Genomic DNA, 27,549 nt, shown 5'->3' with positions numbered 1-27,549 from the left:
TAGGGAGTATGAAAAGACAATTAACAAAACATTTTTCCCTTTGCATAGACTTTAAAATCCTTTTTATAACCACAAATATTTTGTGCCATTCAAGTCCAAAGAATAGAATTATTTGCTTGACTAGATCTTAAAATAATGACTTGTTAGACACTAATATTTCAAACAGCATTTTCCTCTTTAAATACAGAATAAAAATCCACATCCCACTTACTTCAGCAAAAAGATTATACTTACCTGAAAATATATAACAACAGCAAACACAAAAACTGTAGCAATGAGGTTCATGAGATTGGGTAAGTTCTGCCGATAAAAAGCCTCCCTTAAAGCTCGGACTTTGTCTGTCCTCGTGGCCAATAAATGAAACAAAGCTATGACTGCACCCTCAAACTCGGTACCTGAGGAATCAAGACAGAAATGAACTGTCGACACATTATCCAAAGTTGTCCCAAAGGTCAAAACAAACAACCTGAAAGTCCAGTATACAGCAGAAAATACGAGTCAAAAGAATTCACCAATGTTTGCTTTATGATACAGCCATGTGTTCAGGTTCTAAAAATATTCAGAACATGGAGGCAAATCTATCTTTTTGAGCATAATTCTGAAGTTTTCTCAAGAGACTATTTTTTAAAAATTTTGACTTACGCAATGTAATTGTACATATGGATGGGGTACAATCTGATACTTTTCAAGTGACTACTCTTGATGAAAACATCCAAAGTAGAATTTACCAATGCAAATATTTCATTCATAAAGATTTGCCTCTCCACTACTTTAGGGAAAGGGAAAGAGTATTTTTAGGAAAAATAAAAAAGCAGCAGCAAAGCAGAATAAAGATGCCAGAATTGAAAGATACATGTTACTCTATCAAGCTTGCCTTTAAGTTTCTTGTACCAAGAAGATTAATAAACTATATTTACCACTGTCTTAAAGCTGGGATCAGAGGTTAGATGTTAACTAATTAGAATGGGATGGCATCAGAGAGAAGTGAACATGGGTAAGGGGAAAGACAGAATGAAATATGTCAAACTTAGATGCTATTACAAAGCCAATTAGAACAGCAGCAAAAGTATTAGTGCTCCCTGAGGATACAATGAACAAGTTTTTTCAGTTGGAAAATCTTAATCCACTACCTCTTTATCCCCCAGGAATGCTGAAATCGGTCAAATAAATGACTTCAGCATGGCTTAAGCAAGGTTAACAAAATTTTTAAACTGTTTGCAACCATTAAAATTTTAAATGAGCAGAGGCTAAAATTTAGATAGTATTCTTTTGGAAGGAGTGTTGCATACTCCACAAATCTCTGCTTGCTAAGTTTTGAACAATTAGCATTCGTTGTCCCCTGGGATAGCAAACCAGAATGGCTCTAGGCATGTACTGCTGCATTATGGATTCGCTTTCAGCACACATCCAGCAAAACTCGTGCAGGTGCAGTCACTGTGCAATGTACCTCTGCCAGTGTTAATGGTAGTGGGACTAAAGGCCTTCCAGACAATGGTTTCACAGATGTTGGTGGCAATAAAGAGGGAAATACCAGACCCCAAGCCGTAACCCTTCTGTAGCAGCTCATCTAACAGCAGCACAATCAAACCAGCAACAAACAACTGTGGGGAAAGAAATGCAAGTAAGCTGAAGCAAGAATAAACTCAGGAAAGGGAGAAGGTGAACACCATTGGCTATTCTTAAAGTATGGGCATTTTTAATATTAAAACCTAATTATAGCAATATCACTATTATGACTATCTGCATTTTTGACCTGCTTTAGTTTAGTCAAGCCAATTCTGAAAATCAGAGGACTGGAAACATTGTTACATTGTAAAGCAGACATTTCAACTTTTAAAGTATGAGGGGACATCAAAAAGTTTCTGGAAAAAATGAAATTAAGAGATAAAAATAGAAAACATAAACTATTTCTCAACACAAGCTCTATCAAGTTCAAGACACTTTTGTAAGGGATGATACCAGACATTTAGTCCATTCCTAAAGAACTGAGGGTCCTGGAAATTTAACCATGTCATTGTAGTCTTTATACATTATTAACTAAAGAAAAATGGGTGCCATTTGAAGAATTTTTAAGATTAAAAAACAAAAAAGATGTCAAATCTGGATTGTAAGGTGGATGCCCACTGATTTCCCATTGAAATGTCACAAAATTGCCCTTGTTTGGTGAGAGGAATGAGCAGGAGCGTTGTCGTGGTGGAGAAGGACTCTGGTGAAACTTGCATAGGTGTTTTTCTGCTATGGTTAACTTTCTCAAAACACTCCATAATAAGCAGGTGTTATTACTCTTTGGCCCTCCAGAAAGTGAACAAGCAAAATGCCATGAGCATCCCAAAAAACTGTTGCCATGACCTTTTCTCTTGCCAGGTCTGCTTTTGCTTTGACTGGACCTCTTCCACAATTCTGGTAGCCATGGCTGTGATTGTGTTTTATCTTCAGGATCGTACTAGTAAAGCCATGTTTCATATCCTGTTACAGTTCTTTGAAGAAATGCTTCAGGATCTTGATCCCACTTGTTTAAAGTTTCCATGGAAAGCTCTGCTCTTGTCTGCAGCTGATCTGGGTAAAATGGTTTTGGCTCACAGGGAGTGGAAAGTTTGCTCAACTAATTTTTTAGTCAGAATTGTGTAAGCTGAACCAACTGAGATGTCTATGGTCTTGGCTACTGTTTCTGCTGTTAATCGTTAGTTCTCTTCAATTAGGGCACAAACAAGATTAATTTTTTCCTCTTGCATTGACATGGATTGTCTGTTGCTGTGGGCTTCGTCTTCAACACTGTCTCATCCCTTCTTAAAATGAATTATCCATTTGTAAACTGCTGATTTCTTTTGGGCATTGTCCCCATAAACTTTTTGTAAAGCATCAGTGATTTCACCATTCTTCCACCCGAGCTTCACCATAAATTTGATGTTTGTTCTTACTTCAATTTTAGCAGAATTTTGTGTTGCTCTGATAGGGCCTCTTTTCAAACTGATGTCTTATCCTTCCATGTGCCTCAAGTGAGGTCCTGTTCAGACATGTTATAACAAGTTAGTATGAGTTTCTTTTGGTACAAAAATATTTTGAGATCCATGCATAGTTTTCTCAAAATATGTATTTTCCATGAACTTTTTGAAGACCCCTTATATATTTATATCATCTGAATAGTTTCCCTTACAATGTTTAAATAAGGCCTATTTGAAAAACACACTGAAACAAAAATGATCATAGTTGTAGAATTAATGACAGCAAGAAGCTGAAAACATTCCAAATACCTCCAAGTAAGTAAAAGGCCTAATGAATGATGGTATAACAAGATGCAGCTGGTCACTGCCACTGGAGGTAAATATGAGCGCTATGTTGATACTTTTTAAAAAGCATTATATAGATAATATTTTATATTTGGTATATTATATATATATGTATAGAAGGCAAAAAGTAGAGCACAAATGAATATCAACACAGATTATAACAATGTAAAAATGCATTCTATACATATAGTGACAGAGATCGAATGTAAATTTGAAAACAGTTACGAGTTCACCAGGTTCTTAAGCTCATATTTTTTAAAAAATGAAAGCATACTAAGTTTAATTTATGTGATATTGAAAATTCTTAATTTTCTTCTTGGAGAAGACACTTCCGTAAAAGCATGCATCAATTAAAAACAATCCATAGCCTTGCAAGTGACTTTCTCAGTCATATGACTCCTTCCCCACACTTGGGTACCTAATCAAGAGGGGAAGAAAATATGCTTCTATGCCCCCAATTTCAGACATGTCCCCACTTTAAAGAGAGCCTCCTGTAGAAGAGAGGAAGTCACTTTAACTCCTCCCAGCTGTGAAGCCATCCACCCTCATTATCTACACACTTTACCCAATATCACCTGCTAGAAGAGAGATCAAACCAACCACATTATACCATGTTAAACATGCTTACCTTACACAGTGTTGTTGTTTTTCTTTAACTGCCATTTCAATGGTTGTACAGAGCCTAACTTGACTATTTACAGTCTTTTAGTTTGACTTTCAATGAACCGGAAAATGGGTACAATTCTCAAAACTTCTAATCGATCATGCTAATCCTTTACTGTTTAAAAACCAAGTTTGACATTTTGACAAAGTAGGAGAAAAGTTAAGAGTTACTACTAGATTTTATTTTGACCACAATTATGTAATGAGTAAATAAATATTCCCAGTCATAAATACAGAAACCCATCTCCATGCAGGGAATCACAGCTATCCATGATTTATGAGTTGACCAAAAAGCATACCATGGGCTTCTGACAAATGTGTCTAAAGTCACAAAGGCAACTCTGAAACAAATGTAATTCTCAGACTCCCTTGTTCAGAACAGTGTCCTTCAGACTACAGGTTCATGTATATCCTGTAAAAATTAAACTCTTATGTTTCTCCAATGAGAGAAAGGAATTATGGAGAAATCCAAATGAAGAAATGGTCTCTATAATTAAGGGTATAAGATAAAAGACAGTAAATATCATGCATGCCTATGAAAAGGGATGAGAAGTCAGAAGTCACAGCAGCATCTCAGTGACTAGCACAGTGATAATAGAACACTAACTGCATGTTCACGTGGAATGTACAATATAAATGAACCTCTGAAGCAGATGTAAAAATAACACTTCACATCTCAAACCTGCACACACACTCACACGTGACTTAGTTGGACAAAACATTCTTACCTTTACTATGTTCCATGCACACTGGTATTTTCTATTCATTTTTTAAAAATATTAACCAAGACCCACTGTTTAGATTTCAAAACTCACTAGCTGAAAAACACTGACCATGTGAATGAAACACAAACAAATAAGGTGAGAAATACCTCCTATAAGAGCATGCAAACAGTTTTCAAAACCTGTGTTTCTAGGTGAAAACACACTGATTCAATCATATCCTTCTATTCAATGTTAGCAATACCTTGAAAAGACAGAAATGGGTCACTGCCCACCTATGATCAAACATGACCTACCTCTTTGTACATTAACACTAGAACCACGGGCCGGCCTGTGGCTCACTCGGGAGAGTGCGGTGCTGGTAGCACCTAGGCCGCGGGTTCGGATCCTATTAAAAATACAAACAAACAAACAAAAAGAACCACTAGAACCACAACACATATATTTGTATACCAGAATTAATGTAAACAAATTAGTAGATATCCACTTTACTTGTTTCATTCTTGAAATATCTGAATACTGTAAACAAACATCAAAACAGCTTAACTCTGGGGCTGGCCAGGTAGCTCAGTTGGTTGGAGCATGGTGTTATAACAGCAAGATCAATGGTTCAGATCTCTGTACTGGCCAGCCACCAAAAAAAAAAAAGAAAAGAAAAAAAAAGCTTAACTCCACTTTATATCACTTTAAATTCATAACTGACTTAGTAAAAAGCTAATCTTTTATCTAACCCAGAATTGCTCAGCTGAGGTTCCTTAGGAGTCTAAATATATCATTAGTGCTATGGGTTAAATATGTCCCCCCCAAATTTCATGTATTGGAAACTTGACCCCCATTGTTACAGTGGTAAGAGGGTGGGAAATCTAATTATGGTATTTGAAAGGTGGGGCCTTTAAGAGATGATTAGATTGTGAGGACTGTGTCCTTGTGAATAGATTGGTCTATTCAAAGAGTAATGGTCATGCGTAGTTCTGAGGGCTTTATAAAAAGAGCAAGCTTTATAAAGAGAGCAAGTGAGAAGGTTAGCTCAGCCTATTCTCACTATGTGATACCCTGTGCTGCTGTGAAAAGTCACCACCAAGAAAAAGGCCCTCACCAGATGTGTTCCCTGGATTTTGGACTTCCCAGACTCCAAAACTGTAAGAAATAAATTCTTTTTCTTTACAAATTATCCAGTTTCAGGTATCCTATTATAAACAAAAGAAACAGACTAATATACTTAGTCAGATGCTAGAGAAATTTAGCTGATGAATAATGTTCCAAGAGCTAGATGCCAGTTATGAGTATCTTTTAAAAATCAGGGTTATTCTAAACTATGAGTTGCATAAAGCAAATGCTATAAAGAAATAAAATGTAAGGCAATAATTGGTATACCAGTATCTTCAATGATGCCAGAAATATATGAAGAGATCCTAAAATCAGCCTCCAGAGAATCTTCTCTCCCCATCCATTGCATCTCCTCTTCCTATATTTCCCAAGGGTTATAAACTTACCAATCAAGTGATTTGTAAATGGAGAAATAAAGACAGTGTGATTCTTTAAAGCCTGTATCTTATACCAAATGGGAATACACTGGAGCTTAAAAAGCTACCAAAGACTCTGACAATCTGTTAAAAATTCCTGCCCTGGTCAAAAGACAAAATAGTTCTTTCTCATTAGAAAAGCCATCCTTACTATTATGATGCCAATAAATACCTGAAAAATCTAACTCCCCCTGTTCTGAATCATGCTCACTAACAATCTTATTATAATTTGTTTCCTATATTAGGATTCTTAATAAAAAAAGAACTGTCAATGATACGAACCTAAGAAAGACATATTTATATATTAATAACCTGGCATTTGAGGTTTTTAAAAAAATACCTTTCTGAGCTTGATCCTTTGAACTGTTAGGAAAAAATTTCCTAAAATTAATTTTCATTTCATAGAGTGGACAAGAAAAGGCACTTCCAAGATAACCAGGATAACTTAAGCAAACTTCTTTTCAAAACACAGTAATTAACTGTTATATAACGTAAGTACAATCTATTCTTGGGTAATTTCTCCAAATGATTTTTAATGATTTTTATTTATTGTATAATATTTCTATTATACAATAGAAAATATTATTTTGTGTACCACTAAGAAAGAATACTACCAATTAATCTATGACATAATACCTTGTTACAAAGAATTTTTATTTTCTATTGATTAAAAAAAGGTATTTTAGACTTAGATGAAGATATTTATCATCTAGCTTGTTCTTTCTGTATACATAATAACTTTCATTTAAATAAATCATGACAAACTTTTGAAGACATTTTAGACAGCAATTAAACTCAAACACCTGTATATCAACAATGCATATAACCAACTGATGTAATGATGGCATTAACAGCCATGACCAAACTGACTCACAAACTCAGGTAATGACAGCTGCCATGACTGCCACCTGGCGGACAGCAATTGCAGGGCACTATTAACTGTGAGAAAACATCCTGACTTCAGAGACATCAAAACGTGAAAAATGTGCACCTTGGAGTTAATGAAGTACAGCTGATCCATAATTCTTTACATTGTGCAGCTATGAGGCCATTAGAATAAATTTTAATATTTTACATCAACACAATTTATACATGTCATTTCAATAACCAAAATATTATATAAATAAAATTCAAAAGTAAGAAAACTAATATATTGATCACCTAGGGAATTGTTAGGAAAGAAAAAAAGGAATCACATTGTTTTGTTATCTGCATATGAAAATATAGGATTTCTTACCTGAATAATGATAAGGAGACAGATCCCAGCACCCATTTCCGCAGGGTCCCCATACATCCCCGTCATGACATACACAATGGCTTGCCCAATGGTAATGATCATACCAAATACTGACAAAAATTGGGGGCAAAAGGAGTACATGCTTAAAACCAAAGACAAAAAAAGACTACAAAAAACATCTTTACCACAAACATTCTCAAATTTGGGAAAGGCTCATTAATTGTATTATGCTCACGTTTCTGGGCTCCATTGAATAGGGCTCTGTCTTTGGGTGTATCTCCAACTTCAATGATTTTGGCTCCAGCTAACAACTGCATAATCAAACCAGATGTTACAATTGGGGAGATACCCAATTCCATTAAAGTTCCTGTAAAGGAAGGAGAAAGAAGTAAACAGTTTTTACTGTACACAATACAGATTAATTGAGAAGCATCCCACTCACAAATTACATCTACTGAAACACATGTTTAAATGTTAAGCAAATTTTCATTCCTTAAACATTAATTGCTAAAAAATCTCCCATTTATTAATACAACCCTGCAACAATGCATTGAATAAAAAGTTTTTATAAGTACTACAAAAATGTAAATTTCTATAAATCTTAAACTTTAAATGTTAAAGAAATCCTTTTTAAAAGAAACCTTCCAAGATTTCTGACCAAATAATAATTTTTAAAACTTACATTAAGCATTTTATTTTAATGCAAAATTAAAAATTATATAACAAGCCCAAAAATTATTTACCAAGTTAACAAAAAATTATACTGAAGAATATTTTGCAACTCTTCTAATACAAATTTTTAAATTACATCAAAAATCACCTAAAACAATTTTGGAGAATATTTAGTGACATGAGAAATGTTCATGACATAGTGGGTAGCAAAAAAAAGATTAGAAAATGTTATATATGATTTGATTTCATATAACATGTTAAGTAGAAAAAGAGCTCCCTGTGATTTCAGTCTGGTTGTATGATATTATATATATACATTGGTTTTCATCCATGGTTCCTTGCTTTTTTTTTTTTTTTTTTAGTCATCTTTTCTCAATTAATGTTCCATGGTTCCTTGCTCATGCTACTCTCTGACCTTCTCCTGCTCTCCTTTCACCTGCTCCTTTTTCTCCCTCAGGCAGGATACTCTGTGACCTACCTTGTCTGACTGTAGGTCATAAGACCCCCATTTCAGGAGGAACGAATGCTACACAGTGAGGCCAGGAAGCGTATGAACACAGAAGCCTTGCTGGGTATCCCCCTCAGGCTGTCAGCATTAGAGCATACGCTTTTTGTCCAATCATATTTCAACTTGGTTGTCCATGCTTCAGTCATGCCTACGTAATGAAGCTTCCATAAACACTGAGAGCACAGGGTGTGAAGAGCTTCCGGACAGCTGGACACGTGGAGGTTCCTGGAGGGTGGTGCACCCAGGGAGGTAGGAAGGGAGGAGGAAGCTCCACACCCCACCCCCACACCTCACCCTGTGCATCTCATCATCTGCACCCTTTGTAATATCCTTTGTAATAAACCAGTAAATGTAAGTACATGTTTTCCTGAGTTCTGTGAGCTGCTCAGGCAAACTAATCAAAACTGAGTAGGGGGGCTGTGGGAACCTGACTTACAGGGGATTGTTTCAGAAGTTAGAGGCCTGGACTTGCAACTGACATCTGAAGTTGGGGGGCGGCGGGCAGGGGGAGTTTAGTTTTGGGGACTGAGCCCTCAGCCTGTGGGATCTGACGCTATCCTCAGGTAGAGAGTGTCAGAAATGAGTTAGATCCACTGAGAAACTGCTGATTTGTTTGCTGGTGGGGAGAAGTCCCCACACATGTGGTCACAGAAGTTGGTCTTCTGTGTGGATGACTGTGCTGTGAAAGCAGAGAAAAGACTGTGTGTTTCCTCCACAAAACAGGTTGTCAAAATGTCTGTTGTTATTTTTACCCAATGGGATTACGGATGATTTTTTTCCCCTCTATTTTCTAAATTTTTCTTTACAGAAAATGTATATTGCATTTATAGTGAAAAATAAAAAACCAAATATGCCAATTGTTTAAGGGAACACATAGAACTAAGCAACTGAACACAGTCAAGATTATGTTCTCATGGGTCACTCTGTCACATCATTCCCTTAAATCCTGGCTTTTATAAATGTTGACAAGTTACCCTTAATATGAAAAAAATATTCCACATTCCACCTTAGAGGGATTCTTTTTTGGGGGGCAGCTGGCCGGTGCAGGGATTTGAACCCTTGACCTTGGTGTTATTGACACCACACTCTAACCAACTGTGGTAACCAGCCAGCACTTAGGGGGATTCTTGATGTCCTCTCAAATACTTCTTCAACAGTGAAAGATAAAAACATTTTTTATTTTTATTTTATTTATTTACTTAGGATACTAGATCTAGATTTGGGGGGGTATATTCTTTATTTTACACTTGGAACATAACTGATTATACACATTTATGGGGTACAGAGTTGAATTAGTATTTGTGTGCAATATGTGATGACCAAATTAGTATTATTAGCATGTTCATCATTGCAAACCATAATCATTCTTTGTGTCCATTACCCAATCTCTCCCGAACATTTTTTTATTGTTAAAGCCATTAAATATATAGATTTTTTAAAACTCAATTCACCAAAATTTATAACCACCAAATAGATCTAGTCCAGAAACAGAAGTAATCAAGCTTTAATGAAAATTTGATAAAGGATATATGGTATGTCAAATCAATAGAGAAAAGAAAGAAAAATAGACCTTGGCCAACGATTGGCCATTTATAGAAAATTAAACCTAGAGAACTTACATAAAAATAAGTGCTGGTATACACAAAATGGAATACTAGCAGCCATAAAAAAGAATGAATACTGTCATTTGCAGCAGTGTGGAGGACATTAGGTTAAATGAAACAAGGTGGGCACAGAAAGATAAACACATGTTCTCATTCATATGTGGAAGCTAAAAAAGCTGAGCTCATAGAAGTAGAGAGTAGAACAGTGGTTACTGGAGGCTGGGAAGGGAGAGGAAGATAGTGAGAGGTTGTTTAACAAAAACAAAATTACAGCTAAATAGAAGGAAAAGGTCTAGTGTTCTGTGGCACTGTAGGGTGATTATAACAATTTACTATAAATTTTCAAATAGCTAGAAGAATTTTGAATGTTCCCAACACAAAAAAATAATGAATGTTTAAGGTGACAGACATGCTAATTATCCTGATTTGATCATGACACATTTATACATGTATGAAAACATCACACTGTACCCCATAAATATAGACAATTATTATGTGTCAATTAAAAATATTTTTTATTTTAATTTAAAATTTTTTTATTGTAACAGTTGATTTCACAAATCTGTGGGGTACAGAGTTGAATATCAATATCTGTGAGTAATATGTAATGCTCAAATCAAGATAACTAGTATATTCAACAATACACACTGTAATCGTTTTTCTCGGCCCTTTACCAATTTCTCACTTACCCTCTCCTCCCCCTTTTCCACCTCTGGTAACCTCAGTTCTGTTCTCTCCTTCTGAAAGTTTAACACATTATTGTGATTGTTGCATCTTTCTTCTCTTCTTCTTATTTATTTATTTTTAGCTCCCACTTATGAGTGAGGACATGTGGTATTTTTCTTTCTGTGTCTGCCTTATTTCACTTAATGTGATTTTTTCTAAGTTCATCCTTGTTGCTGTGAATAGGGGTATTTCTTTCTTTCTCATGGCAAGGTAGTATTCCATTGCGTATATAGACCATATTTTCCTTATCCAGTCATCCAACAATGGACATTTAGGTTGGTTCCAAGTCTCCACTCTTGTATATAAATAGAGCTGCAATATTCATGGGAGTGCAGATGTCCTTTAGACATGATGATTTCCATTCCTCTGAGTATATTCCCAGAAGTGAATTGCTGGATTGTATGGCAGTTTCATCTGTAGTTGTTTGAGGAAGCTCCATATCATTTTCCATAATGGCTGTGACAATTTGCAATCCCATCAACAGTGTAGGAGGGACTCTGCAATCTCACCAGCATTTGTTCTCCATCTTTTTGATAACAGCCAGTCTAAATGGGGTGAAATGATATCATAATGTGATTTTGATTTGCATTTCCCTGATGCTGAATGATACTGAGCATTTTTTCATGTGTCTATTGGCCATTTGTAGATCTTCCTTTGAGAAATGCCTACTCAGCTCCTTTGCCCATTTTTTAATAGGGTTATCTGTTTTTTTACTGTTGTTGAGTTCCTTGTATATTCTGGATATTAATCCTTTGTCAGATGCATAGTTTGCAAATATTTTCTCCCACACTGTAGATTGCCTTTTTGCTCTGTTAACTGTTTCTTTTGCAGTGCAGAAGCACTGTAGTCTGATATAATCCCATTTGTTTACTTTTCCTTTCGTTGCCTGTGCTTTGGGGGTCATATTCATAAAGTCTTTGCTGAGTCCTACTTCCTGGAGTGTTTCCCCAATGTTTTCTTTTAGGAGTTTTATAGATGTAGGTCTTATATTTAAGTCTTTAATCCATTTTGAGTTGCTTTTTGGTATATGGGAAAAGGTATGGGTCTAGTTTCATTCTTCTGCATATGGATGTCCAGTTTTCCAGCAACACTTATTGAAGAGGTAGTCTTTTCCCCAATGTATGTTCTTGGTGCCTTTGTCAAACGACAGTTGGCTGTCGGTTTGTGGGTTGATTTCTGGGTTCTCTATTCTGTTCCACTGGTCCAAGTCTGTTTTTATGCCAGTAACATGCTGCTTGGGTTACTATAGCTTTGTAGTAAAGTTTGAAGTGAGGTAGTGTTATGCCTCTAGCTTTATTATTATTTTTTTGCTCAGGATTGCTTTAGCTATTCGGGATCTTTTGTTGTTCCATATGAATGTTAGGATTGTTTTTCCTATTTCTGTGAAGAATGTCATTGGTATTTGATGGAGATTGCACTGAATCTATAGATTGCTTCGGGTAGTATGGACATTTTCACAATGTTAATTCTTCCAGTCCAAGAGCACGGTATTTCTTTCCACCTTTTTGTATCCTCTTTAAGTTTCTTTCAACAGTGATTTGTAGTTTTTTATTTAGAGATCTTTCACCTCCTTGGTTAAATTGATTCCTAGGTATTTTATTGTTTGGGTGACTACTGTAAATGTGCTAGTTTTCTTAATTTCTTTTTCTGCTAGTTAACTGATGAAATATAAAATGCTACTGATTTTTGTGTGTTGATTTTGTATCCTGCAACTTTACTGAAATTGTTTATCAACTCTAAGAGTTTTTTTGTAGAGTCTTTAAGCTTTTCTGTATATAGGATCATAATCATCTGCAAACAGGGACAGTTTGACTTCATCTTTTCCAATCTGGATGCCCTTTATTTTTTTCTCTTGCCTGACTGCTCTCACTAGTACTTCCAATACTATGTCATATAGGAGTGGTGAGAGTGGGCATCCTTGTCTGGTTTCCATTTTTTAAGCCGAAAGCTTTTCCCCATTCAGAATGATATTGGCAGTGGGTGTGTTATATATGGCTTTTATTGTGTTGAGATATTTTTCTTGTATACCTAATTTTCTGAGTCTTTATCATGAAGGGATGTTGAATCTTGTCAAATGTTCTTCTGCATCTATTGAGATAATCATATGGTTTTTGTCCTTGATTTTGCTGATGTGGTGTGTCACCTTTATTGACTTGTGTATGTTGAACCATCCTTGTATCCCTGGGATGAATCCCACTTGATTGTGGTGTATAATTTTCTTAATGTGTTGCTGTATTCTATTTGCTAATATTTCATTGAGGATTTTTGTGTCTGTGTTTATCAGAGATATTACCTGTTGTTTTCTTTTTTCTTTCTTTCTTTCTTTTTTTTTTTTTTTTGGCATCTTTCTCTGGTTTTGGTATGAGAGTGATGCTGGCATCATAGAATGAGTTTGGGAGAATGGCCTCTGTTTCAATTTTTGGAATAATTTGAAGAGAATTGGTATTAATTCCTCTTTAAAGGTTTGGCAGAATTCATCAGTTAATCCACCTGGTCCTGCGCTTTTCTTTGTTGGGAGATTGCTGATTACTGCTTCAATCTCATTGCTTATTATTGGTCTGTTCAGATTTTCTATTTCTTCTGGGTTAAGTCTTGGTAGGTTTCATGTGTCCAGAAATCTATTCATTTCCTCCAGGTTTTCAAATCTGTTGGCATATTGTTGTTGATAATAGTCTCTAATGATTCTTTGTATTTCTGTGGTACTGGTTTTAATTCCTCCTTTTTCATTTCTAATTTTTGTTATTTGGGTCTTCTCTCTTCTTTTTTTAGTTAGCCTAGCTAACGGTTTATCTATTTTTTTTATCTTCTCAAAAAAACAACTTTTTGTTTCACTGATCTTTTGTACCTTTTGGGGTGTTTTTATTGAATTTAGTTCTGCTCTGATCTTAATCAATTCTTCCCATCTGCTAATTTTGGGACTGGATTGTTCTTGGTTTTGTAGTTCTTTGAGGTTCAGCTTTAGGGAGTTTATCTGAAGTCTTTCCATTCTTTCAATGTATGTGTTTATTGCGATGAACTTCCCTCTAAGACTACTTCTGCAACATCCCACAGGCTTTGGTATGATGTATCTTTATTTTTCATTAGTTTCAAGAAATTTTTTTAATTTCCTGTTTAATTTATTCTTGGACCCATATGTCGTTCAGGAACATGTTGTGTAATTTCCATGAGTTTCCAGAGTTTCCAGAGTTTCACTTGTTATTGATTTCTAGTTTTAATCTTCTGTGGTCTGAGATACTTGAAATAACTTGAATTTTTTAAAAAATTTGCTGAGGTTTGATTTGTGACCTAACATACGGTCTATACTCGAGAATGTTCCATGTGCTGATAAGAAGAACGTATATTCTGTGGTTGTTGGATGAAATATTCTGTAAATATCTGCCAAGTCCAGTTGGTCTAACATGTGGTTTAAATCCTGTGTTTCTCTGTTGATTTGTGGCCTAGATGATCTGTCCAATGCTGAGAGAGGGGTATTCATGTTCCCCAGTATTGTTGTGTTTGGGTGTATCTCTTTCCTTAGGTCTAACAGTGTTTGCTTTCTATATCAAGATGCTCTGATGTTGGGCGCATATATATTTATGATTTTTATGTCTTCTTGCTGGATGGATCCCTTTATCACTATATAGTGGCCTTTTCTGTCTCTTTTAATTAAAAATAATTTTAAAAGCAAATAAATAAATAAATGCCAGGTGTACAGAAAATTTAAACATAAAGGATAAATGACAAAAGCACTAGAAGGAAATATGGGTGAGTATGCTTATAATCCTGGAAAAGAAAAAGCCTTCTTGAGCAGGGCAAAAACCCAGAAGCCACAAAGAAAAAGATGGAAAATATGATTAGATATGACTATGAAACTTCCGTGTAGCAAAAGACAGCATAACTGGTAAAAGAAAAATATTCAGCTCTTTGTTCTCAGCCACAGTAGCAAGACGATGAAGGGTACATCATCATTTGGAAAGCATCACGATACGATGCACACACTGTGCTGCTGCTGTAGCTGTACGGCCTACCATCTGCAGAAGCTGACCTACAGCAAGTGTGACCACACTGCCAAGTGCCATAGAAAGTATAAGTGGAGTGCCAAGGCTCAAAGACACAATACCACCAGGACTGTTTGAATGAGGCACCTAAAAATTGTATACTACAGACTCAGGCACGGATTCCCTGAGGGAACAACATCTACACCTGAGAGAGCAGCTGCTGAGGCATCCAGTCCCTCTTAAGAATTTCAATCATTAGTCACACAATGAATGTTCTGGTTTTAATATGTGTGTGTATATATGTATATATATATTTTTTCAATACAAATGACAAAGAATTCATATCTCTAATATGCAAAAAGCTCTTACGAATCAATTAAAAAGTGAGCAAATCAATTTTAAGAAGGAAATAGCAGATACATGGTGTGGCTGCTCCCAATGATGCTTTCCCAAGAAAATACCAACAAAATAGGAGCAGACCCCCAGCAGCCGAATCTGACTAGGTAACCCTGAAACTCTAATCAAAGCTGATCGAGCCTGGCATAAATCCTGATAATTTAATTTTGAGCTAAGAAAGAATCTGGTGGTGGTGTAGCTGAATCACAAGGAAAAAGTTCACAAGTCCCTTCTGCTGAGGTCTAAGAGCTGACCTGGTCTTTCTCTCACCAAGGCTTACCTGTTTACCTCCTCTTTATATTCCAAAAAATAACCTGTACTCTTCCAATTTGTTTGAACACAAATTCCACTTTTGTGTTCAAACTAGTCAGCAATTTTCTATTACTTATTAAAAAAAGTTAAACACTAATAAAAATTCCAGTCAGAGAAGAAATATAAAATGATGTTCAAGCTCTCCAATATATAAAGAAATACAAATTAAATAAAAGATGCCAATTTTCACCTGTCTAATTGACAAAGACTATAACACTAATAATATCCACTGTTGGAAGAGAAACTGTCATTCCCATATATTGTTGCTGAGAGTATAAAATAATACAAACCCTTTTGAAAGGTAACTTAGCTTTATCTGTCAAAAATTTAAGTGTACCTATCTTGTAACCAAACAGTTAAAATTCTAGAAATTCATTCTAATAAAAAATCAACAGAAGTATGTGACAGTCTTCATTGTACCACTGTTTACAATAATATAAAATTAGAAAAAAAATGTATGACAAGAGAGAACCCTAATGGTCTGCAAAAGTTCCCTATCATACTTAAAATACGTTCCATACTATGGTCTCCAAGACCTTCATGATCTCACTCTTGGACACATCTGCAACATCATGCCCTACCATTCTTCCCCCTGCCTAATTTTCTTCTGGCCACACTGAGCTCCTCGTTGTTCTATGAACACACTAAGCACACTCTCACCTCAGGGCCTTTGTACTTGCAGGATTCCTTAGAATGTTCCTCCCCCGGGGTCTTTACATGGCCTTCTCTCTCACTTCCTGTAGGTCTCTGTTCAAATGTTACCTCCTTAGAACTTCCTTCCCCACCCAATATACTTCATGTAGAGTCTAGATTCCCAAACAGAAAATATAAACTCCATGACAATAGAGATGTTGTCTTGTTCACTGCTCTTAACGCCTAGCACAAAGCTTTGCATATGGTAAAAATTCAATAAATATTTGCTGAATGAATAATTATTTATTTATTTATTTATTTATTTTATTTTATTTATTTTTTTTTAAAGATGACCGGTAAGGGGATCTTAACCCTTGACTTGGTGTTGTCAGCACCACACTCAGCCAGTGAGCAACCGGCCATCCCTATATGGGATCCGAACCCGTGGCCTTGGTGTTATCAGCACCGCACTCTCCCGAGTGAGCCACGGGCCAGCCCCCTGAATGAATAATTAAATAAACCATTGCATATCCTTCTAATGGAATAGTATATGGTCATTAAGTGAAATAGCTCACTTAAGATGTTAAGTAAACAAATCAAGTAGAAGAACAGTAAATATACTATACCTTATTTTTTAGTTTTTAAAAAAAAGTATATAGATTTATGTATGTGAATGTATATGCCAAGAAAAGGTCTGGATGGATATTCACCAATCTATTCACTTCCCAGGAACTCCCCCTCAGAAGTGAGACTTTCATTTTCAGCTTCATATAAATTTGTATATAAATGGTAGTGTATTTTAAAATTTTTAGTTTTTTGCTGGCTGGTACAGGGATCAAACCCTTAACCTTGGTGTTAAGAGCACCACGCTCTAACCAACTGAACAAACTGGCCAGTTCATCCTTTTTTTTAAATAAAAAACTAATATTACTTTCATAATTAAAAAAAAAAATACAAAAAGTACCAACCAGCTATTTAAAGTGTTTCTAAAAAATAGGCAATTACTATTCCTTAAATGCAAGAAACCTCAGGCGCTGACCGGGTAGCTCAGTTGGTTAAAGCACAGCCTTTTAAAAGTCACGGTTCGGATCTCTGTACTGGCCAGCCGCCTAGCCACAATGGCCAGCATCTCCCACCCACAATTTCTCAGACTACAGCATGCTGCATGTGCTGTGTGCTTCAGGCTTTCCTCTCCCTGTGGTCCACACACTGAACTCTATTCAAAAGCTCTCTGGTCATCATCTCCTCTCTGACACTGCAGATCAGAGTTTTTTAGCCCCATGAAAAACCCAAGGATAGATTTCAGAGGGTCCATGAATCTCCTGATATTTTAGGCAAAATCAACATATATACGTCTACATGCATTTTTCTTGGGAGAGTACACAGAAGTTTAATTAGATTCTCAAAGGAAACATGACCCATAAAAGGGCTGAGAACCAATGCTCTAGACAGTCTAATCTCTCCATTTTCAGTTGTTTCTCTATATTCTGTCCATATGTCTATTATTAGAATAAACACACAGTGTTGTCATTGTTTACATGACGATCTCTTCTCCCAGGCAATAGGTTTCTTTTCTCATATCCCACAAACACCAAAAAATAGATATTAATCCATGTTTTTACATCTATTTGATGTCAGTAGTAGTACACAGGCAAAAAGAAAAGAACTACATACCTCTGTTGGATGCGAGAATAACTCTCATCCAGTAAAATGGATCAGCAGAATCTGATGACATGATTCCAAACAGTGGTATCTAAAATATTACACAAAGTATTGTATAAAAATGTTTTATATAACTGAAGTTTGCACTTAGTTTTTAACACATTCACCTAATGCAATACTTTTTTTTTTTTTTGTCAGATGGCTGGTAACAGGCGTCAAACCCTGGACTTTGGTGTTATCAACATCACGCTCTAACCAACTGAGCTAACCAACCAGCCGTGCAATATTTTTTTAAAAAAACTACTTCTCGGGCCGGCCCATGGCTCACTCAGGAGAGTGCGGTGCTGATAATACCAAGGCCACGGGTTCGGATCCCATATAGGGATGGCCAGTTAGCTCACTGAGTGAGCATGGTGCTGACAACACCAAGTCAAGGGTTAAGATCCCCTTACCGGTCATCTTTAAAAAAAAAAAAAAAAAAACTACTTCTCATGTTCTGTAACAAAAACAAACATATCTTAAGAGTAAAGTTCTTTCATAAAAATAAAAATGGAAATCACTACTTAGTGTATTTCACTAGTAAACACTCCTGTCAGCATGGAGAGCTGCTGTACAACAGTGCGAAGACACCCAATGCTACTGACCCGTACACCTACAAATGGTTAAGACAGCAAACTTTATGATTTTTTTTTTGGCAGCTGGCCAGTATGGGGATCTGAACCCGTGACCTTGGTGTTACAAGGCTGTGCTCTAACCAACTGAGCTAACTGGCCAGCCCAAATTTTATTATATATTTTTTACACAATTTTTAAAAAATTCTCCCATCAGCAGATTATAGGATATGATATCTGCCTAGTCACAGAATAATTTTGCAAAGTTATGGGTACTAATGACAGCCAATGCCATATTTCTAGATGTAAGACTGAAGATGATACACACAGTGGAATACCATACAGCCACTAAAAATTATTCTTATGAAATTTGTAATAACATGAGAAAGTGATTAATGTTATAATATTTAGTATAAAACAGCAGTTCTCAAACTGGGGTGATTTTGCTCACCAAATTCGGCAATGTCAGGTTGGCCGGTTTAGCTCACTCAGATAAAGCATGGTGTTATAACACCAAGGCCAAGGGTTCAGATCCCCAAACCAGCCACCAAAAAACGTAAATAAATAAAACAAAAAAGTAGACAAATTTGGCAATGTCTGGAGACATTTTTGGTTGTCATAACTGGCGGGGGTGTGTGTGCTACTAGCATGCCATAGGTAGAGACAGGGACACTGCTGAACATCCTACAGTGCACAGGACAGCCCCCATGACAAAGAATTATCCTGCCTAAAAGTCAGCAGTGCCACTGTTAAGAAACCCTGACATAAAAACAAAGCTACAAAATTGTATAAATACAGTAAAAGTTCAGCAATATCAAAATATGTACAGGAAATAAAACTCATAGTAAATATCTTTTTAAACTTTGGTAGTGATTATTTCTAGGTGAGATTATGGTTGACTTTTTCTTTATTTTTTTCAATATTTATCAACTTTTCTATAAGGAGCACATATTAATTTTTAATCAGAAAAATAAAGAACAAAAAATACCTAAACTTCAAATTGCTTTCTATTATATGACCCATGTTTAGGATATAGCACTTGATCTTCACCCCTCCTCAAACATGTGGGGATCAGACACAAAGAAAAATACATTACCAAGTTCGAAACCTTCTCTATATGAAACTGATTTTTTTGAAAGTTCCAAAAGATACTGCCAGCAATTTTAAACAACCCATGTGACTAACCTAAACCTCTTTGGATGTCTGAATTTATTAGCTTGGTAACGAAACTGGTGAAGCATGAAGCATGAATATTTTACGTACACCCTGTAAATGTAGACACTTTTCAGTTAAGGTGAGGGATGAGGTGTAAAGAAGTTATTTTTAAAAAACCAATTAACACTACAGAATGGTCCATATCAAAATAGTCCCTACATGGGAAAGAGGTCAATCAGTCCAATCACCTTCCTTAATAGAGACAACCATTATCTCCATGGTTGGCTGCTTTGTGGGAAATTGAACAAGAAAAAGTCAGCCAGCCTCTCCTAAATAATGGGCTGAGAACCCTCCTTTCCTGTAATCGGCAAGGTTGTTAAAATTGGTTTCCAGTAATTTCTCTTAGTAAATTCCATAGCTACAGAATCATGTGCAACAGTTGGGCATGAACAGGAGCTATTTTCTATGAATCTCTCAGAGGTGCTAACTTTGTACTATATTACATATAATAATTGGTTTCAATTTATTAAAGAAATATAAGCAAGACACCACTAGTCAGTCAACTACTGGATTATGGCTGCAAAGCCTAAAATATTTATTATCTAGACCTTTATAGAAAAAAGTTCATTGACATCTGGATCAGAAGACTCAATATTGTTAAGATGGTAACTCTCTTAAAATGACCTATAAATTCAAAACAATACAAACCATAATCCTGGCAGGCTTTCTTACAGAAAGTGAGAAGTTGATTCTTAAATATATATTGAAATATGAAGGAGGTAGACAGCTAAATTGATTTTGAAAAGCAAAAAAGTTGTAGGACTTCTACAAACTGATTACAGGACTTACTAAGAAGCTACAGTAATCAAAACAGTGTGGTTTACCATAACAATGGACATAATCAATGGAACAAAATAGTGAGTACAGAAATAGACCCATGCCTACATATGGAATTGATTTTCAATAAAGATGCCAAGATGATTCAACAGGGAATTTGTTTTCAACAAACGGTGCCAGAACAGCTGGATACCCATAAAGAAAGAAATGAACCTCAACCCTTACTTCATGCCATATGCAAAAATTAACTTAAAATAGATCACAGACCAAACCATACAAGCATAAAACAAAAAAAAAGCACTTAGAATCAATTCTGTCTGGGGAAAAAATGTGTATTAAAAGGGACAAGCTTCAAAAACACCATACGAGCTAAAACTGTAAAATGTTTTAGAACACAGGAGAAAATCTTCATGACCACAGAATAGGCAAAATGTTTTAGTTAGAAAACAAAAACCACATGCCATCAAAGATAAAGAAAGATAAACTAAACTTCATCAAAATTAAAATTTTCGTTCTTCAAAAGACATTGTTAAGAAAATGAAAAGGTGGGCTGACCAGTTAGCTCAGTTGGTTAGAGCAGTGTTGATGACCCCAAGGTCAAAGGTTTAGATCCCCATACCAGCCGGCCACCAAAAAAAAAAAAAAGAAGAAAGAAAATGAAAAGGCAAGCCAGACTAGTAGAAATTATTCACAGTACATCTATCCGACAAAAGACTTTAATCCCGAAAACATAAAAAATGCTTACAATTAAAAAATGGGATAATAATCAATTTTTAAGTAGGCAAAAGATTTGAAAAGACACTTTATAAAAGATAAACCAATACCCAATAAGCACATGAAAAAGTTGCTCGATATCATTTATAAGGGAAATGCAAATTAAACCATACCCATCAGAATGGCTACTACTAAAACGATCAGCAACACCAAGAGCAGACACAGATGCAGAGCAACTGGAACTCCGAAAAATGGCTGGTAGGAATACAACATGGGGCAACCACTTGGAAAAGGGTTGACAGTTTCTTATAAAGTTGAACATAGGGCCGGCCCGTGGCTCACTCGGGAGAGTACGGTGCTTATAACACCAAGGCCCCGGGTTCGGATCCCATATACGGATGGCCGGTTCACTCACTGGTTGAGCGTGGTGCTCACAACACCAAGTCAAGGGTTAAGATCCCTTTACCGGTCATCTTTAAAAAAAAAAAAAAAAAAAGTTGAACATATATTTACCACACATTAATTCTACTCCTAGGTATTCACCCAAGAGAGACGAAAACGTATATCCACAAAAAGACTTGTACATGAATGTTCATAGCAGCTTTGTAACAGCCAAAAAGTGGAAACAACTCAAATGCCAAACAAGTGACTGGATGAATAGACTGTGATATATTCATACAGCAGAACACTACTCATAAACAAACAGGAATGAATTACTGATATACCAACAATATAGATGAATCTTAAAAAGATTCTGATGAAGTCAGACACTAAAGAGTAATACTGTACAATTCCATTTATATAAAACTCCAGAAAAGACAAATCAAATTATAGTAACAGAAAGCAGATCAGAGGTTGCCTAGGACTGGGTGTCAGGTGGGGATTGACTCAGAAAGGTTACAGGGAATTTCTGGGGTGACAGAAATGTTCTACATCCACTTAGGTAGTAGTTACTTGAGTGTATACACTTGTCAAAATTCCTCAAAATGTACACTTACAAAAATGGGTATAGTTTACTGTGTGTATATATATTATCCCTCCATATAGTCGATTGTTTTTTAGTGAAGAGGAGGGGAATTTCCGGGATGTTAAAAGTAGATGGTAGAAATATGGATGTTTGTTATTTTTTTCTTCATACTTTTCTCCATTCTTTAAATCCTCTCTCTTCCTGATCATCCAAAAAAAAGTTAAACCAAGTACAATAGTAAAAGTACTTTAATGATCTGATCATTTCACCCTTCAAAAAGAAAATAAATTTGGCTTTCCTCAAGATTATGTACCAAATCTGTTCTACTACTTCCTAATACATTTTTTTAATTTATATGATCCTTACATACTATCTGCTGAAAGTTAATAATAATAATAATAATAAAAAGATCTTTACACCTGTTTCAATAGCTTTTCAAAATCCTCAAAAAACTTTCACCTAAATTAATATTCCTTATTCATTTATTTATTTATTTGTGGTTTTTGGTGGCTGGCCAGTACAGGAAACCAAACCCTTGGCCTTTATTGGTAATGAGATCTAACCAAGTGGGCTAATCAGCCAGCCTAAATTAATCTCACTTAATCCTCACAACAACCCTGAGACATATGCAGGTCACACTTTATCCTCATTTTATGAAACTAATCTCTCTGCAGAATTTCATTTAAAAGTATCACTGAATTATACTAACTTTTAAACACGGTATATCCCTGAGGATCTAAAATTTTGGATTTGGGGGATATTTAAATTAATATATGCTATTCACAACATGATAAAAGGCAAACTAGAAAAATATTTGCAATACATATGTCAAAGGTACTTCCATTTATAAAAAGTTGCCCTAAATCAATAAGAAAAAAAGATATCTCAAGAAAAAAATGGGTAAAGATCATTTACTAAAAACTACCAAACGAAAAAATGTTCAAACCCACTAGTAACCCAAAAGAAATACACAGAACAAGATAACCATTTTACTATCAAAATAACTTAGATTAGAAAGAATAATAATCTTAATTTATTTCAGTATATTTATTACTTTATTACTTTTAAAAGAAATTTCTCAAATTCTAACCCATCAAGACCTTCAGTACAGATATTTATGTACTATTATGGATACATACCTGACAACATACTAAGAAAATGAAGAGAGTTATAGCAGTCCATAGTACCTTCTCTCTAAACTGGATCTGTACAACACAATATAAAGAATGATCAATCAAAACCAATAGCAAATTTAAAGCAAAAATCCACATTAAAGCATAACCGACATTCTCCATCATGACATGCTCCTATATACTCTTAAAATGTCCCTTTCACCCTAGTTAGTAGGAACTGTAACAAACAGCTGAACTTCTCGAACGTAAGTTTCTTTGTTTTTCAAAAAAAAAAGGTAACTTAAATACAGTCAGTCCTCACAGTGTATCATGTTAAATGAAACTGAAAAGAAGGCAAAGCAAAACACTGATCCAATATGCACCCATTTCAGCTAACACCGTACTGTGCAAAGCTAGGGCTGCCTGTAATATTATATATATTTCATAGACTATGAAACACTAGTGTTTCTTGGGATGACTTAAATGTAACTGGAACAACTATCTTTACAATCTCAAATCAATAAAAAATATATTTCTAAATAAAATAGTAAGTTTAACAAAAATTTTCCCTGTCTCTTTCTATGCGCCTATTACTGTTAGTTTCAGGAGAAACTGAAAAGTACAGAATAAGAATGTCCAGGAACTGGCCAGTTTCGGATTAACAATATTTTTGGAATTTAAATATCTTAGCTCCAAAAGTGCACAATGAGGCAAGAACAGTTTTATCCAGCCACAATATCTTCTGAATGCATTCCTGTCATTTTTCTTTCCAGTGAATGAATCAAGACATGGAAGGTACATACTTGCACAACCGCAATTTATTTATGTAAAACCGTTGCACTCATCAAAACCTACCTGGCGGACTGGGTCATTCACAGTCCAGCAAATCACATCATCAGCAACCACACACCCTACACTACAGGAATTATAAAGGATCACTATAGAAAGGAGAATACTATGTCTTAACTAACATAGAGACCAAAGAAACAATTGGTTTGGAAACGACACAACTTAAAGAACAGTCATTTTTGAAAGTCTGACGTAACATATCTGGACTTGAACAGGTCCATACCAGTTTTATTCACTTTGTGCCTCCTGCAAGGATGATCAGGTAATATATTTCCAATTACAACTAGAAGAGGGTTGCAGAAAGTAAATCAATCTTGCTGGTTTAGCAAGAAAAGTCATTTAGCTATCCTCTACATTACTAAAATATTATACTTACTTTCCTTTCAGGTTTCTGAATTTCTGGTAGAACTGCACAGAAAGGTTTGATAACTTCTAAAAATTTGACTGCAAAAAAAACAGAATAAATGTCTCTATTATAAAGTTAAAAAAAGATGTCTCTTTCTATAGAATCAAATACAAATGTTCTCTTTAACAGTAATTCACCCTATCCCCACCTCCAAAAATTAAATAATCATAATGATCTCCATTTCAAATGATATACAAGTATAAGGGAAGAGATATAATCCAAGAGACAAAAGAATTCAAATGATTTGAGGAATGATCAGTAGAAGCAAAGTAATCCAAGTATGATTCCTTTTTTTTTTTTTTTAAAGATAACTGGTAAGGGGATCTTAACCCTTGACTTGGTGTTGTCAGCACCACACTCTCCCAAGTGAGCTAACTGGCCATCCCTATGTAGGGATCCAAACCTGCGGCCTTGGTGTTATCAGCACCACACTCTCCCAAGTGAGTCACGGGCCAGCCCTCAAGTATCATTTCACCATTTCACTATGAATGTTTCCTCATGCTTGTATCCAATCCTTGTACATATACGGAAAAAGAATTATTCAAAGAACATCACTATGTCAAAAAAACAGCAAATGCAGACTACTATGGCACCCACAAGACAATGCAGTATAGAAGAAAATAGAGATATCAGACAAGGATGCCTCCTCCATGGAAGAAAGTAGAACAGGAAATGGCTTTAGGGCTGGCCAGCTAGCTTGGATGATTAGGGTGCAGTGTTGTAACACCAAGGTCAAGGGTTCAGATCCCCATACCAGCCAGCCCCCAAAAAGAAAGAGAAAGAAATGGGCTTAACCTGCAGAACTGATTTAAACAACTAAAAGATGCTGAAATGCATAAGTGAGAAAGATCATGGAATCACCTCCTGTGGCTGGCTCACTTTTTAAAGTATACAATCACTACTTCATTTCATTAAGCCACATTTCACTGCTTGGTTCTTGCCCATGTAATGATGATATCAAAATACTTGCTTATGTACAATAAGCAGCCCAGAGAATGACAATACCTTTCATTAGAAAGTACTGTATTCCCAGACTACTCCTGTAGTATATAAAAATAAGATAAACCAAGGTTATGTAATAACAAACACTATCTCTGGCATGATGCAAGTCAAATCCCGCCAGATATCTAGAGGATGAAGATGACAATCTCTCAAGCTTCAGTCCTTTGCCAAAGAGTCTGTAATGTGCAGAAACACAAGCGCAGCTAGCTGTCAGGATCATCTTCCCCTACAGACACTGAATTCAGTTTACTAACATCCTGAAACTGTTATAAAGCTGACATGGATAATTACACTTCTACAGTTAGCCAAAAGTTGACTATATTATCTTTTTAAAAAACATTTCAAAATGATAACAGTCACTGATGTTTGACAGAAGTCAGTAACTGTCATGGACAGATATTTGTTACCCAAGTACCATTTTGCACTATTTGGAAAGTAAATCTGAATTATAAAAGCATTCATCTCTAATGCAAGACAAATATCAACCACATCAAGAAACTTCCTAGAATCTCTTTATCCCTTTCCCTTCCCACCTCAATTCCAGCCACTCTCCCAGATTTCTTGGCATTTTATGATCATCTGTATTGCGGTATTCATGTCCAAGCAATGCTTTTGCCTGCTTCTTATCTGTCCTTGTGTTGCAGACTTTTACCCATTATACTGTAAATTCAAGGCCAGGGTCTCTTCTACTTCCTTTCTAGTTTCTCCCAAATGTACACTAGTTGACCAGTGTATGCACTGCTTGGGTATGCAGTTACCCATTCATCTAACATACATCTCTCAGAACCTACTTGAATACATGTGGGGTGAGTGTTTGGGGAAGGGCCCTCAAAAGATCCGCATAAGACAAGGCCTCGTCCTTAAGGCTTATACCACCTTACATAGAGTTCCCAGTAAACGCTACAGAATGACCGCAATGAACACTTTAAGGAAAATGCTGCTGTGCTACCAATCGCGCTCCTTTTCTCCCCTAAAACACATGCCATGTATCACTTTTTTTTTTTAATTAAACGAGTTAGGGAGCTTTATTCATCACAACTAACATGCCAAGGAAGGGTGATTCGGGAATGAAAATACTAGCTTCCTAAGCTCCCGAAAAATTAAGTGGTCCAGCTTTAGCCCGGTGCCGTAACTCCCTGTGCCCTAACTCCCCGCCCCCAAAACCAATGGCCTCCCCGCGCCAGCCTCGGTCCTCGCCACCGATGGAGCGCAAATCCCAGGCCTCTGGGTCCCGGTCTCCTCAGCCTCCCCGGGAAAGGCCTTGCACGACCGGACGAGCCTCGGCGGAGGCCCCCGGCCGGCGCCCTCCGCAGCGGCCCGGCGCGGCCCGCGCATCCCGGCCCGTGGGCTGGACGACCCGGAGCGGGCGCCGACACCACCGCCCGCAGCCCAGGCGGGGCTCGCGCCCCCGGCCACGGCCCCGCTCCAGCCGCCGCTACTCACTACCCATGGCAGCAGCTGGGGAGGCCCGGCGGGGCACAGCGGCCTCGGCGACGCCGTTGCTCGGCTCCCGCGGCTTGGGCCTCGGCGCCGGTTCCCGACGCGCTGCGGCCAGCCCCGCGTAGGCTCCGCCCCGAGCCACCTGACCCGCGCCCGCCCCGCCAGGCCCCGCCCCCAGACTGGGCCCGGGCAGTTGGCCGGCGTCCGCCGCGTTGCCATGGTCACCGCCGGCGCTGCAGCGGGGTGGGCCCCGGCGCCCGGAGAGTGGGGTTGGTCCGCGCCCGTGCTTGGTCTATGTGCGGGGTGTGGGACCCTAGAAGGGACCCCGGTGGCGCCGGTTTTTCCTTTCTGAGCAGGTTTCCGAGCTCAGTGTGGAAAAACGGCCGTTTCCTCGCCCGCCACTCCCGACCCAGGCCTCCTGGGCGCCGCGGGGAGGCCGCGGTCCCAAGTGCTGTCTGTCCCCGAGGCCTGGGGCCGAGCCGCCGAGGGCCGGCGGGACCTTTTTATTTTGCTTCTATCTTTACGTAACCTCTG

At 36.9% G+C, this 27,549-nt stretch overlaps 1 protein-coding gene and 1 pseudogene across 3 annotated transcripts in view; one reads left to right on the top strand and one right to left on the bottom strand.

The window, feature by feature from the left end:
- The window catches only part of SEC61A2 (SEC61 translocon subunit alpha 2), a 33,736-nt gene extending 6,618 nt beyond the window's left edge, over positions 1-27,118 (bottom strand). Inside the window, exons 1-8 of one of the 3 annotated variants that reach the window (XM_063098994.1) lie at positions 27,019-27,118; positions 24,544-24,611; positions 23,346-23,411; positions 17,935-18,013; positions 7,668-7,799; positions 7,433-7,542; positions 1,448-1,601; positions 235-395 (exon numbers count right to left, since the gene is read on the bottom strand). In XM_063098994.1, the coding sequence (XP_062955064.1) occupies positions 235-395; positions 1,448-1,601; positions 7,433-7,542; positions 7,668-7,799; positions 17,935-18,013; positions 23,346-23,411; positions 24,544-24,611; positions 27,019-27,025 (777 nt within the window). In that variant the 5' untranslated portion in view covers positions 27,026-27,118. Of the gene's footprint in view, positions 1-234; positions 396-1,447; positions 1,602-7,432; positions 7,543-7,667; positions 7,800-17,934; positions 18,014-23,345; positions 23,412-24,543; positions 24,612-25,578; positions 25,616-27,018 lie in introns of those variants that run through there. The other 2 variants (XM_063098996.1, XM_063098995.1) reach the window with 2 other exon arrangements.
- On the top strand, positions 14,872-15,162 carry LOC134380096 (large ribosomal subunit protein eL37-like; annotated as a pseudogene).
- Positions 27,119-27,549: the final 431 nt, after the last annotated feature.

The sequence above is a fragment of the Cynocephalus volans genome, chromosome 6 (assembly GCF_027409185.1).
Source record: "Cynocephalus volans isolate mCynVol1 chromosome 6, mCynVol1.pri, whole genome shotgun sequence".
NCBI classification, from domain to species: Eukaryota; Metazoa; Chordata; class Mammalia; order Dermoptera; family Cynocephalidae; genus Cynocephalus; species Cynocephalus volans.
Note: the sequence above shows the minus strand (reverse complement) of the source record. Positions and strands in the feature narration are given on the sequence as shown.